Source organism: Rana temporaria, chromosome 5 (genome assembly GCF_905171775.1).
Source record: "Rana temporaria chromosome 5, aRanTem1.1, whole genome shotgun sequence".
Classification (NCBI taxonomy): Eukaryota; Metazoa; Chordata; class Amphibia; order Anura; family Ranidae; genus Rana; species Rana temporaria.
The window spans coordinates 98,237,537-98,250,977 of NC_053493.1; the positions used below are offsets into that span (position 1 = coordinate 98,237,537).

The 13,441-nt window shown below is 45.8% G+C and overlaps 1 protein-coding gene across 3 annotated transcripts in view; it reads left to right on the forward strand.

Moving 5' to 3' along the window:
• The window catches only part of TAX1BP1 (Tax1 binding protein 1), a 166,970-nt gene that overhangs the window by 68,924 nt on the left and 84,605 nt on the right, over positions 1 to 13,441 (forward strand). For all 3 annotated transcript variants that reach the window (XM_040352923.1, XM_040352921.1, XM_040352922.1), the window contains exons 4-5: positions 360 to 547; positions 12,385 to 12,543. In XM_040352923.1, coding sequence (XP_040208857.1) covers positions 360 to 547; positions 12,385 to 12,543 — 347 coding nt within the window. The remainder of the gene's footprint in view (positions 1 to 359; positions 548 to 12,384; positions 12,544 to 13,441) is intronic.

A 13,441-nucleotide genomic window follows, 5' to 3' on the forward strand; every position in this document is an offset into this window, starting at 1 on the left:
TAGCTTTTCCTTGGATTTCCCTTCTAAATGTTTTTTTTCTTTGTTTGAATTTCTCACTTCCTGTTTCTCCTCAGTAAGCTTTCCACCATCATCTGAGCGGTGGAAAGTAATTTAGAACAGCTTACTGAGGAGGAACAGGAAGTGAGAAATTCAGACAAAGAAAACAAAGAAAAAAAACATTTGGAAGGGAAATCTAAGGAAAAGGTAAGTGAACCAACAATGCACTAGCTTAAAGTAACTTATTTAGAAATTAAAAAAACAAACCTTTACAACCCCTTTAATTTGTATCCTATTTGAGGAACACCATTTCTAAAGCTTTTGTAATTAACAGCATGTTGAACTTTTTTTCACATTTTTAGGATACTATCTTCCCAACGATGATGGAGAGTTTTATCAGTTCTGTTATGTGACCCATAAAGGTGAGATCCGGGGAGCAAGCACACCTTTCCAGTTTCGTGCATCATCTCCCATAGATGAGCTGTTAACCATGGAAGATGAAGGTCATTCAGACATGTTGGTGGTGACTACGAAGGCTGGCTTGCTGGAGGTATGTCGGTATTTTTTATAGTTTGATACCTTTTGCATTGCCGTTTTCTCTGTATGAATTTCTCTAGTCTTTCTCCTGTATGTAACTGTTTTTTTTTCTTTATGGCTAAGGCATGGGTCTTCAAACTATGGCCTTCAGTTGTTCAGGAACTACAATTCCCATCATGCCTAGTCATGTCTGTGAATGTCAGAGTTTTACAGTGCCTCGTGGGATGTGTAGTTCCGCAACAGCTGGAGGGCCGTAGTTTGAGTATCCCTGGGCTAAGGGGTTACTCTATACAATAGACATACTTGATCTGTTATGTCAAAATGATGTGTCTTTTACGACATTGCAAAGTGCAGGGACCCCAAGCACAAAAAACATTTCTGTCTGATGTTTGACAAAATTGTGTAAATTTTAATTGAAGAAATATTAAACTCTCATCTTTACAACTTTTGGATTCCAGAATATCCTGGGCATATATTGTGATTGCAGATGAAAGCTATGGATAAGGGTCTAAATGATGACAATTAGATGAGGATTACCAAGGTTTTTCTTTTGGAACGTTTTGATCTTCCTTTAATTTACGAATTAGATTAAAGAAGGCCTTTTAGCACAGCAAGGGTACTTTAAATTGGTATCAAGAGTTTTTAAATTGTAGACATAAACATATATAAAAGTTTTTCAATTTAATCCAGTTATGAATTTAGTAACACAATACTGATGGTTTTTGTAAGTCAGTGGTATTTTTATAGTTAAAGTGGTTTTAAAGCAAATGCATTCAGGTAAAAACTGTTTAGGCATCGGTATTGGCCCCCTCACTCCTTACTTACCTAAGGCCTCATTTGATCCAGCACTGCAAGTCTGCACCTCTTCTCGCCCCTCACTTCCGGGTCTTACTGGCTTTGCTGGGGCACTGGGAACTATTGACTCCTGCTGCTGTTAATCAAAGCCAGTGGTTAATCAAAGCTCTGGGCGAGTCCTGCTATCTACAGGCACAGCAGCGGGGCTCTGGAGCAAGCACGCACAATGCCCCTATGGGACGCAGCTTCCATTGGGGGCACTGGACAAAGAGGAACGCCAGTGGGGGACCTAAGCAGTTAAGTATAGACATATTATTTGTTGTTTTTATTTTTTATTTTTTTCCATTATAATCACTTAAAATCATTTTTCTCTTATCGTCCATGGACGGACACAGCTCCTTAAATCTTGACAAGTGGGTTATGTTCCCTGTTTACAGGAGAGGACTAGGCAGAAACATGTTAAATAGTTAAATACATGTTACATTAACAGAGTTGAACAGCCCCGCCCAGGGGGCGGTCCCTCCAGACATAACCCTCCTCACTGCAGCTTGCAGCCTCAGTTTCGTTCTGCCTAGCAAAGGAGAAGGACGTATGGCTCCCTTTGGGCCCAGCGCCCTGAGGAGAAATTTTTTTTTATTCTATCTTATTTTATTTTATTTTCACTTTTTCTTGAAGAATCTTCTTTCAACTGTTGGCTGAGAGACAGGCTGGATATTATAGATCCTTGTAGTCTACTCAGTCCGACCAGCAAGCGTGGGCACACCTATGCAAAGAGGCTTGGTCTGCCACGCCATACCCCATGACTCCTGGGGGGGCCAGTGAGCTTTGCTCCGAGGTCCACATATGACTGGGCTGTGGTGTTGTCTCACTCACAGTGGACCGGGCCGACAGCTACCTCCATTGCGGTTGTAGTTCTGTCAGGAATGCGTCAGCGAGTCCTCGCTTGGACGGGTAAGTACAGTACCTCCTGCTTCGGTGGGTTGGTACGGCTGGGCATTCCTGGGGTTCGGGGGTCCCTTCCCCTTACTTCCCTGCTCCTTTCCCTTGCTGCATTGCTAACATTGCCGCTGTCAGGGGGGAGGGGGCCTTCCTGAGGGGACTGTTATCTGGCCTGTGCTTTTTCTTTTTTGTATTGGGCTTTCCTGTGAGGTAAAAAGCCCTGTGATGAGCACAGATGTTTATGATTATACTTCAGCAGACGCTGACTGATTGGTGACACATGTAACGGTTTTGCTTTTTATGCTTTATCTGTGTCTTATGCTTAAATAAAACAGCCCCAGGAGGCTTTTCCTGTTTAAACACAGGTCCCTGCAGAGTTACCTCACGGTTCTTTTCCTCACAGGCAGCGCTGGGCAGTCTCCTCCTGAGGGAGTCCCCTGGTTACCCCTGGTCAGCGCAGCAAGTGGGTGAGAGGCCCTGAATAGGGCTCTAGGAGCTTTTGTCTATTTGTATGGACAGGTGTGCATATTATAATACACACTATGTAAATATTGGAGTCAGTATCTGGGTCCTTCCCCACATGCTGGTGGTGGCAGCAGGTGTTAGCACCTGGGATTCCCACAGAGTTTTTATTGTTAGTCCTGGACACAGTTTGTGCCAGGGTGGGGGTGGACTGCGGGCGGGCGGTAAAAGAGTGCCCCCTTCCCCGTTATCCCCTGGGGAATGCTCTGTTATGGAGCCATGGACTAGGTACCTAGTTAAAAAAAAAAAAAAAAAAAAAAAAAAGGCAGAATAAGGCATTTATGGGTGCGCTTTTTACTGCTGCAAGGGACTCTCCTAAGCTGCATAGTGCAGCTGGGTTTCCGCCGAGGGCTCGGTCTTTTTTGGATCACGCAAATCAGACCGCTGTGTAGGTTTTTTCCTTCTGTGCCCTTCTTTGATAATTTCTGAGATGCGGAGTGAGAAAAGCCACTGAGGGCTTTTGTAGTCCCTCACCGCCGGGCGGGAGCTCCTGCTTGTATGGATCTGACTGATAGAAGATCCGAAGTACTGACCCGTTCCATGTTTACCATGCTGGGGTCTGGCTTGCGGCCTATTGTGGCCACTACACTGGGATCTCAGTGGTCGCTGGCGCTATTTTTTGGGAGGTGTTTCAATTACATTGAAAACTCCCATTGGCGCCCATTTTATCGTAGCCACGCTATGGCGCAGCTTACATTGTGCTGGCCATTTTCCTGTGGCCGCGTTCTGAACGCTCGGCGGCCATCTTGGAGTAGTCCTGACCCCTAGTGCTGTATACAACTCACAGAGTGAGCATTTTGCACCAGACAGTGGAGGAGCACCGACTCTCTCCTGAGGTTATTAGCCTAGCGGACCAGCTGGTCCAGGGCCTCATATAGGTCTGTGATGCTTCATTGAATGCTGCGCCCTTGTTATCCAGGGCGTCTGTTTCAGAATGGTTTTATGCACACGGTGGTGTAGTGCTTAACTCCATTACTTGGCAGCAAAAGAGTCATTGGTTCGAATCTGCACACTGACGCCAATCTGCACACTGACGCCAATCTGCCTGGAGCTTGCATTGTCGCTCCCTGTGTCTGCGTGGGTTTCCTCCGGGTACTCCGGTTTCCTCCAAAGACATGTGTGCATACACCTACATAATATACATACACACTATGTGTGTGTATTATTTAGGGGCAACCCTCCCAGGCCGTCAAAGGCCCAGCTGGGGGACTAATCTGTCCCTGGGTGCATAAGCCGATCACGCCGGCACCCAAATCCTGACAATGTATGTAGCCTTCCCTCCCTGTCTCTAGGTGGGAGGGGCGGCTTGCAGGTTCACAATTCAGTGAAACCTCCCTGCTCTCCGACTAGTGGGTCTGCGAGGTGGTCTCTTCGGAGTACTAGATAGGGTTTCCTCCTATCCACAGAACAAAGTTCTGTCCTTGTGTCTTCCCCTCCCGGCCCGTCGGTCTGCCTTGGGCAGTGTGGGATTTGCTAAGCTGCAAGGTAATTTTACCTTTCCTGCAGGACGAGAGTTTTGGGGGTTTTCTATGGGCCTCAGGCCCTAAATACCTTTGTGAACGTCGGGTAGTTCCGCATGGAATCCATTTGTTCGGTGGTAGCTGCGCTTCATCCGGGGGATGTCATGACGTCCTCGGACATCAGGGACGCATACATGCATGTCCCGTTTTGCACATGTCACAGTGTTTTTTTCTGTGCTTCGTGATGAGAGAAGGGTCTCTGTCAGCCTGTGGCCCTCCCTTTTGATCTGGCGTCAGCACCATGGGTTTTCAGCTAGGAGCTCGCACTTATTTGAATTTTGTTGGGACAGCGAGGCTTTGCCTCATTGGCTACTTTGACGACTTTCTTCTGAGAGCAGCTTCTGTCTCCGACCTAGTGGATGGGTTATTCCCATTCAGACCCTCCGAAGATTCGGGTGGATGTTAAATGTTTAGGCCAGAAAGTGTAGCTCAGTGGCAGCAAGCCTGCCCTCCATGTGTGCGACCCAGGGTTCAAATTATGGGCATGCTAGGTTCCAACTCAGCGTTGGAGTATCTAGTGTTGATCCAGACTCCTCAGTGGCAAAGGTCCTTCTTCCCCTGGAGAAATTGCAGACTCTTCAGTCTGCAGAGAAGGTATTGGCATCACGCAATCGGTCTTCTCTCCGGGCGCCTGCTGGTTCGGGGTCTGTGGGTAGCCTCCTTCAAGGTGGTACTGTATGCCCAGTTCCACACCCTGGTTTTCCAGTGGAACTACTGTCCAGGTGGTAAAAATCTCTTGTCTCTGAAATCATTAGATTCCTGTGCGCCACCTAGTCAGAGTCTCTCTGAGTTGGTGACAGAGATTCCCGACTCTTCGGTCCGGGAAGTTGTTCCTTCCTTCCAGTGGTCGGTGTTTACGACGGATGCCAGCTCACGGGTTGTGAACCTGGAGGTTCACAAAACTGGGGGGTCCAGTCGGCCCTGAGTCGCTGGACTTGCGTGGACCTATGACCACACCTCCTTGAATGTGTCTGGTCTCGGTAGCTACCCAGGGTCGGGCCTGGCTAGTGCCTGGTGGGAGACCGCCTGGGAATACCAGGTGCTGTCTACTGTTCATTGTCCTACTATTTTAGGCGATCAGGCTATGCTTCTCCTTGTGGTCGACCGATCTGGTTTCAGCCGGACAACGCCACGGCCGTGACTTCAGTCTACCATCAGGTATGCCGGCAGGCGGACTACTGGAGTCGCCAGATGCTGGACCAGGGCGACTGGTCTTTGTGCTTGGGGTGTTTCGGCTCCCTTACAGGAGGTGAGCCTCACATGGCATGGATCTCCTGGCAGCTTGTCTCCGCCGCAAGGGTGTCGGTTAGTGGCCAGGTCTAGTGATCTTGTACAGACGCGTCAGTCGCGCTGGTGGCCCTGTGTTGTCTGTATCGGTGATTTTTTGCCATTCCTCCATGGTAGTTGCTTCCTCGGCCGCTCCACAGAGTGGATGCTGAGGAGATCCCGATGATTCTAAAAGCTCCAGATTAATCTCGGCGTCCTTGGTACGCTGATATCGGGCGCCTGGTACAGGAGGTTCCTGTCTCAAGGTCCCATACTTCCTCCTGTTGTACAGTCACTGACTTGCTTAACATGGTTATTGGAAGCCAGACTTTAGGTGACCAGGGTCTGTCTGACTCGGTCATCTCAACAGGGCACCGTAGTCTTCTTCCGGAGGATCTACCGTCGCACCTCTCTTGGTGCGAAGGGCTGGAGTGACGTCCACGGGTGTACTCTCGGTGTCCAGGGTCCTGCTGTTTTTAAAGCTTGGATTGGATCTAAAAATTGCTTAAAGCACCGTTTGGGGGCAGATTTCAGCCTTGGCTGTGTTCTTTTAGTGGCCTTTTTGCGGCCCGTTCCCTGGTGGGTCCCCTTTTTTTGTGTGCAAGGGGTTTGTCATATACTTTCCCCTCTTGGCCCATCTCTTCCCCCATGCGTTTTGACTCTGGTGCTCTCGGTTCTTCAGGAACCTTCCTTTTGGAAACATCAGAGAGATTTTCTCTTGACACTATCTCAGAAGGTGGCCCCTTTAGTGGCCTTTACCTCTGTTAGAGGGGTTTCTGAGTTGGCGGTTTTCTCTTTAATTCGCCATGCTTGATCCCCCATAAGGATTAGGTGATGGTGCGCCCGCGACCTTCCCTTCTTCCGAAGGAGGTTTTGGCCTTTCATACTTTAGGCGTGGTACGTGCTTTGCGGGTATACCAGCCTACTACGGCTCCATTTCGGAGCTTCTGACTCTCTTTTGTGTCGGTGTCTGGTCCACAAAAGGGCCTGGCGGTCTCGTCGACCACCATTTCTCGGTGGATCGGGCAGGCCGTCATACAGGCCTATGCTCCTAAGGGCGGGCCCCCCTTTCCGGTCACGGCACTTTCGACCAGGGCAATTGGTGCTTCCTGGGTTTTTTTTTTTTTTTCGACATCATGCGTCGGTCTCACAGGTGTGCGAGGCGGCGATTTGCTCGTCCGTTCACACTTTTTCCAGAATTTACATGGTTGCTGTGAGTGCATCTTATGATGTTTTTTTCAGCCGCTAGTTTTTGCCGGCGGCTGTTTAAAGTTGCACCTCCTCCGTTGAGGAGTTCTGCTTGTTTTGGGGTGAAGTTAAAATTGTTTTTGCTGATATATTTCCCACCCCTCGTTTTTTGACACTGCTTGGGGACGTCCCACTTGTCAAGATTTAAGGAGCTGTGTCCGTCCATGGACGATAAGAGAAAATAGGATTTTTTGTACTCACCGTAAAATCCTTTTCTCTGAAGTCCATGGACGGACACAGCTCCCACCCCTCCTTTTTAGGTTTGTACTGCTTGTTACGAACTGAGGCTGCAAGCTGCAGTGAGGAGGGTTATGTCTGGAGGGACCGCCCCCTGGGCGGGGCTGTTCAACTCTGTTAATGTAACATGTATTTAACTATTTAACATGTTTCTGCCTAGTCCTCTCCTGTAAACAGGGAACATAACCCACTTGTCAAGATTTAAGGAGCTGTGTCCGTCCATGGACTTCAGAGAAAAGGATTTTACGGTGAGTACAAAAAATCCTATTTTTTTTTAAGAATAAAAGGGGTACAGTAATAACAAAAATTAAAAAGACCTTCGGGAGTAGTGAGGGAAAGATAAATATCACTGTATAGCAGCAAGGCATCAAGGTAATAGTAAACCGTAAGTAGGATAAACAGGATGTACATGGTTTGTATTTTCCAGGAAGGTTACCTGGTTGAGCATGGGATCAGTAACTGTTCTTGTACGAAGGGGTAGGTTCATATGGATATAAGGTTGAAAGACGTAATCTTTTGGTGAGCTTTTAGGAGGATTTAGGTGATTGAATGGTTCAATATATCTTTGGATATGTGAAGGGGGATGATGAGGTCGTGGAGTAACTTCCCAGTTAGCAGTAGAGGGTATTTAGTTTCTGAGTCTGTCGGAGGGAGAGAGATTTAGAGTTGTGTAACCAAATAAGCCGTTGTTCCAGAGTGTTAGGATTTCTTCCATACACATAATGAAATTAACAGTGCTCATCCATAACTATGAGGAAGGGGGGGGGGGGGGGGTTGAACATGTTTCCCAAAAGGAGGCTATTAGCTGGAAGGCATCTGGAATTGATGTAATATTATATTTTTCTGGTTCTTCATAAGCCCAGGAAGAAGGGATATAATGGCAACTTCCTGGGTGGGTGTTGGGAGTTTCTGTAAATGTAATTATTATCAAACGGCCTTTGGGCCTTCTGAAGGATCTGTCTTGCACTGTCTGTATTGCTCCATACTAACCACTCCTTATTTTATTCTCTGACAGGTCTCAAGGCCCAGCCAATACTGGGTCTAACTTTTTAAAATGTTATATTTTTTGCCTTCTTTTTACCTTTTCTTACTTCGTCTGTGCCTGAAAATTCAGCTTGAGTGTCAAGGGTCAGAGGTCACCAAAAATCTGAAGGTTGCTGCCAGTTAAAGTAGAACTATAGGCAAAACTATTTTTCATTCTGGATAGATCCAAGGGAGGGTTATCCCATTCGGGAGATTTCCCTTAACTTCATGTCCCATAACCAAAAACCCCATACACACTATCAGTTTTCCTGCTGGTTTTCTCTTCAGGTTAACCAAAACCATCTAATATAAGGTCGAACCTCAAGAGTTTCAATTTGTATGCAATCAGGCAGGCCCTTGCACTACATTGTTTTGGTAAACCTGAAGAGAAAACCAGCAGGAAAACTGATAGTGTGTATGGGGCTAAACAGGAAATAAATGGAAATCCCTGCAAATAAGGGAATCCCTTGGGGACCCCCAGGTCACCAGAACTAGTGTGCCCATTTGAAGATTTCCCCTCTTACTTTTCTGGGGACAACCCAAAATTTCGAATTTTCTTTTACTTTCACTTTCACTTTCAATGATAATGGTAAGAATCTCTCTAACGGGGGTACAGACAGCAATAAAAATGAACAGGGGTTCTAATTCCTCTCCACTCTATCCAAAACTTTAAAAAAAGGTTTTGCCTTTAGTTTTACTTTAAATCTCACTGGCACACTGTTTTCCAGCTCCTCTGGGTATATAATACATTGCCAATATGGAGGTACATAATCAACTACTCTGATATTTGCTACTGCAGTGCATTGTCAGAAGGTGGGACACAATGTGCATGATGACAAGCAGTTTAAAAGACTGAAATTGTCAGGCTTCAGGTGATCTCTGACCTATGAAACGTGCGGTTGTCATACACTTTATATATATATTTATATATATATATATATATATATATATATATATATATATATATATATATATATATATATATATATATATATATATATATATATATATATATATAATTACACACACACACACACAATGCTCAAGAAAATTAAAGGAACACTTTTGAATCGGAACTCCTGGGATAGTGATCTGGTCAGTTAAGTAGCAGAGGGGGAGGGGTGTATACAGAGGGGGGGGTTGCTTTGCTGTTAATTGAAATTAACAACCGGTGCACTAGATGGGCAACAATGAGACAACCTCCAAAACAGGAATGTTTTTTCAGGTGGAGGTGTCTGACATTTTTTTCCCCTACTCATCTTTTCTGACTATTTTTCACTCGTTTTGCACTTGGCTAGGGTCAGTGTCACTACTGGTAGCAAGAGGCGATACTTGGACCCTATAAAGATTGCACAGGCAGTCCAACTCCTCCAGGATGGCACATCAAATATGTGTCATTGCCAGAAGGTTTGCCGTGTCTCCCAGCACAGTCTCAAGAGCATGGAGGAGATTCCAGGAGACAGGAGGTTACTCTAGGAGAGCTGGACAGATCCGTATAAGGTCCTTTAACCCATCAGCAGGTATCTGCTCCTTTGTGCAAGGAGGAACAGGATGAGCACTGCCAAAGCCCTACAAAATGACCTCCAGCAGGCCACTGGTGTGAATGTCTCTGACCAAACAATCAGAAACAGACTTCATGGGGGTTGCCTGTGGGCCCGACATCCTCTAGTGTGCTCTATGCTCACTGCCGGACACTGTGGAGCTCCATTGCCATTTTCCATTGAACACCAGAATTGGCAGGTCCGCCACTGGTGCCCCATGCTTTTCACAGATGAGAGCAGGTTCACCCTGAGCATATGTGACAGACATGAAAGGGTTTGGAGAAGCCGCAAAGAACTTTATGCTGCCTGTAACATCGTTCAGCATGACCGGTTTGGTGGTTGGTCAATGGTGGTCTGGGGAGGCATATACATGGAGGGACGCACAGACCTCTACAGGCCACACAATGGCTCTCTGACTGCCATTAGGTATCGGGGTGAAATCCTTGGACCCATTGTCAGACCCTACGCTGGTTCAGTGGGTCCTGGGTTCCTCCAGGTGCATGACAATGCCCGGCCTCATGTGCTGAGAGCATGCAGCCAGTTCCTGGAGGATGAAGAAATTGATACCATTAAATGGCCCCCACGCTCACCTGACCTAAATCCAAAAGAACACCTCTAGGACGTTATGTTTTTGTCCATCCGGTGCCACCAGGTTGCACCTCAGTCTGTTCAGGAGCTCAGTGATGCTCTAGTCTAGATCTGGGAGGAAATACCCCAGGACACCATCCGTCGTCTCATTAGGAGTATGCCCTGATGTTGTCCGGCATGCATACAAGCACTTGGGGGGGCCATACAAACTACTTTGAGTTGTTGCAATGAAATTTCAGCAAAATGGACTAGCTTGCTGCATAATTTTTTCACTTTGATTTTCGGGGTGTCTTTGAATTCAGCCCTCTGTAGGTGGATAATTTTAATTTCCATTAAATGATGTGCCATCCTTTTATTCCTAACACATTACCCAGTCCATATCGGTATAGATATCCAGCATGTGATTTTTGCCCTGATATGTCTTCAAAGTGTTCCTAATTTTTTTGAGCAGTGTATAATGTTTTAAAAAGTAAGTCTGTTTGATTTATATTTTAGTTTAAAATGGAACATTGATATTCTTGTATAAACCTGGTTGTTTCTGGTTATGTTTAAAGCTAGTTGGTTGCTGTGAGGCCACTTAGCTTAACAATAGATAAAATAACCTGATAATAAGATCAACGCTAGGTGTGTTAATTGTAGAAATGCACTCGTAATATCTGAAGGGTTTGTGTGCTAAATACATTCAGGAATATGCGACTGTACAGCATGTATTGCAATCACTAATGTGTTAAGTTATCCTGCACCAGAATGCTTTTATAGTCTGTTCATCTGAAACCAGCCTCCTAGTGTTATGCCTTCTCTTTATAAGGCTTCATTTCCATGGACGTTTTTGGATGTTTTTACAGCCACTTTTCTGAGCTTTTTTTGCAGCTTAAAAACGGCTCTCCATGTTTAGTCTATGGCCTCATGCCCACCATGACGTTTTTGAGCTGTAGATGGCTGAACCATTTTTAAGCTGCAAAAAAAAAACAGGACCAGTGCGTTCTGAAGCTCCAGCCTTGGAGCTGTAAAGACGCCAGACGTTAAATGCTCAAAAATGCGCAAAAACACTAAAAAACGCTACCGCTGCGTTTTTGAGCTCAGCTAAAAAAAAAACAAAAAAAAAAAAACATGGACAGGCGTTTTTAACCACTTCCATACAGGGCATTTTCACCCCCTTCCTGCCCAGACCAATTTTTAGTTTTCAGCGCTGTCGCACTTTGAATGACAATTGCACGGTCGTGCGACGTGGCTCCCAAACAAAATTGTCACCCTTTTTTACCCACAAATATAGCTTTCTTTTGGTGGTATTTGATCACCTCGGTTGATCAGCGGTTTTTATTTTTTGCGCTATAAACAGAAGAGCAACAATTTTGAAAAAAAAAACACAATATCTTTAACTTTTTGATTTAATAAATATCATATTTTTTTTTTCGATTTGCGCAAAAGTTCTAGCGTCTACAAAATAGGAAATAGAATTATGGCATTTGTATTTTTTTTTATTTTTTACTAGTAATGGCGGCGATCTGCGTTTTTTTTTTTTTATTGTGACATTGCGGCGGACATATCGGACACTTTTGACACATTTTTGGGGCCATTCACATTTACACAGCGATTAGTGCTATAAAATGCACTGATTACTGTGTAAATGTGACTGGCAGAGAAGGGGTTAACCACTAGGGGGCGCTGAAGGAGTTAAATATGTTCCCTAAAGTCTGTTCTAACTGTTAGGGGGACTCACAAGGGGAGGAGATCGATGTGTGTTCCTCTGTACTGGGAACACACATCAGTCTCCTCACCGCTGACAGGACTTGGATCTGTGTGTTTACACACACAGATCCATGGTCCTGCCGTGATTGCGGGTAATCGCGGGTGCCCGGCGGACATCGCGGCCGCCGGGCACGCGCACCGGGTCCTGAGGAATGCGGTGGCGCGTGCGCCCCCTAGCGGCCGGAAAACACAGGACGTCATATGACGTCCAGTCTGGAGGACGAAAGGTCCCCACCGACGTCATTTTACTATGGCTCGGTGGGGAAGTGGTTAAGCTGTAAAAATCGCTAAAAAAAAGTGGCTGTAAAAACGTCCATGGAAATGAAGCCTAATAGTTCAGACACTGCTAGTTATGGAATTACATTGAATCTTCTAGCCTAAAGGAAATTGTTATTCATTGTGAGTTGTGTTTTATGTTTTAGCTGAAAATAGAAAAAACAATGAAAGAAAAGGAAGAGCTGCAAAAGATAACCGCCATTCTAGAGAAGGAGACGGCCCAACTTAGGCAACAGATGGAAAACTTGGAGAGTGAGCTGTCACGTGAAAGGGAGCGTTCTGAGCAGCTGTCTTCAGAACGAGAGGTAACTGCAAAGTGGATATGTTCTATTTTATTAAAGCCATTTTTTTATAGCAAATTTCCCTTCACACTTCCATGTTCTGTTATTAGCTTTGTATCAGCTCCTAAAGTGGAATAATTTGTTTTGAGTCGAGTTTCACTGCTGCATTAAAAAAAAACAAAAAAAAAACAGGGATCTGAAGAAGATTGGTAGCCAGGATGAATAGTGTATTCTCTACCTTCACTGCCCTGAATCTTTGGTGCACTGTTTATAAGGCCCCTTTCACACTGAGGCGTATTTCAGGTGTTTTAGCGCTAAAAATAGCGCATAAATAACGCCTGAAATACTCCTGCCCCAGCATTCTCAATGTTAAAGCCCGAGGGCTTTCACACTGAAGTGATGCGCTGGCGGGAGAAAAAAAATCTCCTGCAAGCAGCATCTTTGGAGCGGTGAGAGGAGTGGTGTGTATTACCGCTCCTTCACCGCTTTTTCCCATTGAAAACAATTGGACACCGCGGTTATACCACCGGCAATGCGTCTCTGCAGAAGCACATTGCAGGCGGTATTAACCCTTTTTTCGCCTACTAGCGGGGGTAAATTCCGCACCGCTAGCGGCCGAAATACCGCCGCAAATTCCACGGCAATTCTGACGGTATAGCGCCGCTAAAAATATCGGCGCTAAACCGCCACCGCACATACTGCCCCAGTGTGAAAGGGGCCTAAGTTCCAGTATGATCCACTTCTGGGACCTGTGAGTAACCTTTTGCTGGTCTTGGGCTCCTTTCAGACGGACGGATAGAATGGTGCCTTTAGCTGCGGATTTTACCGCAGCTAGAAGCACACAATGCTTTCCTATGACATCATTCACACACTACGGTTACCTGAGATGTTTTTCCCCGCGGTTTTGTGCGGATAGAAAAAA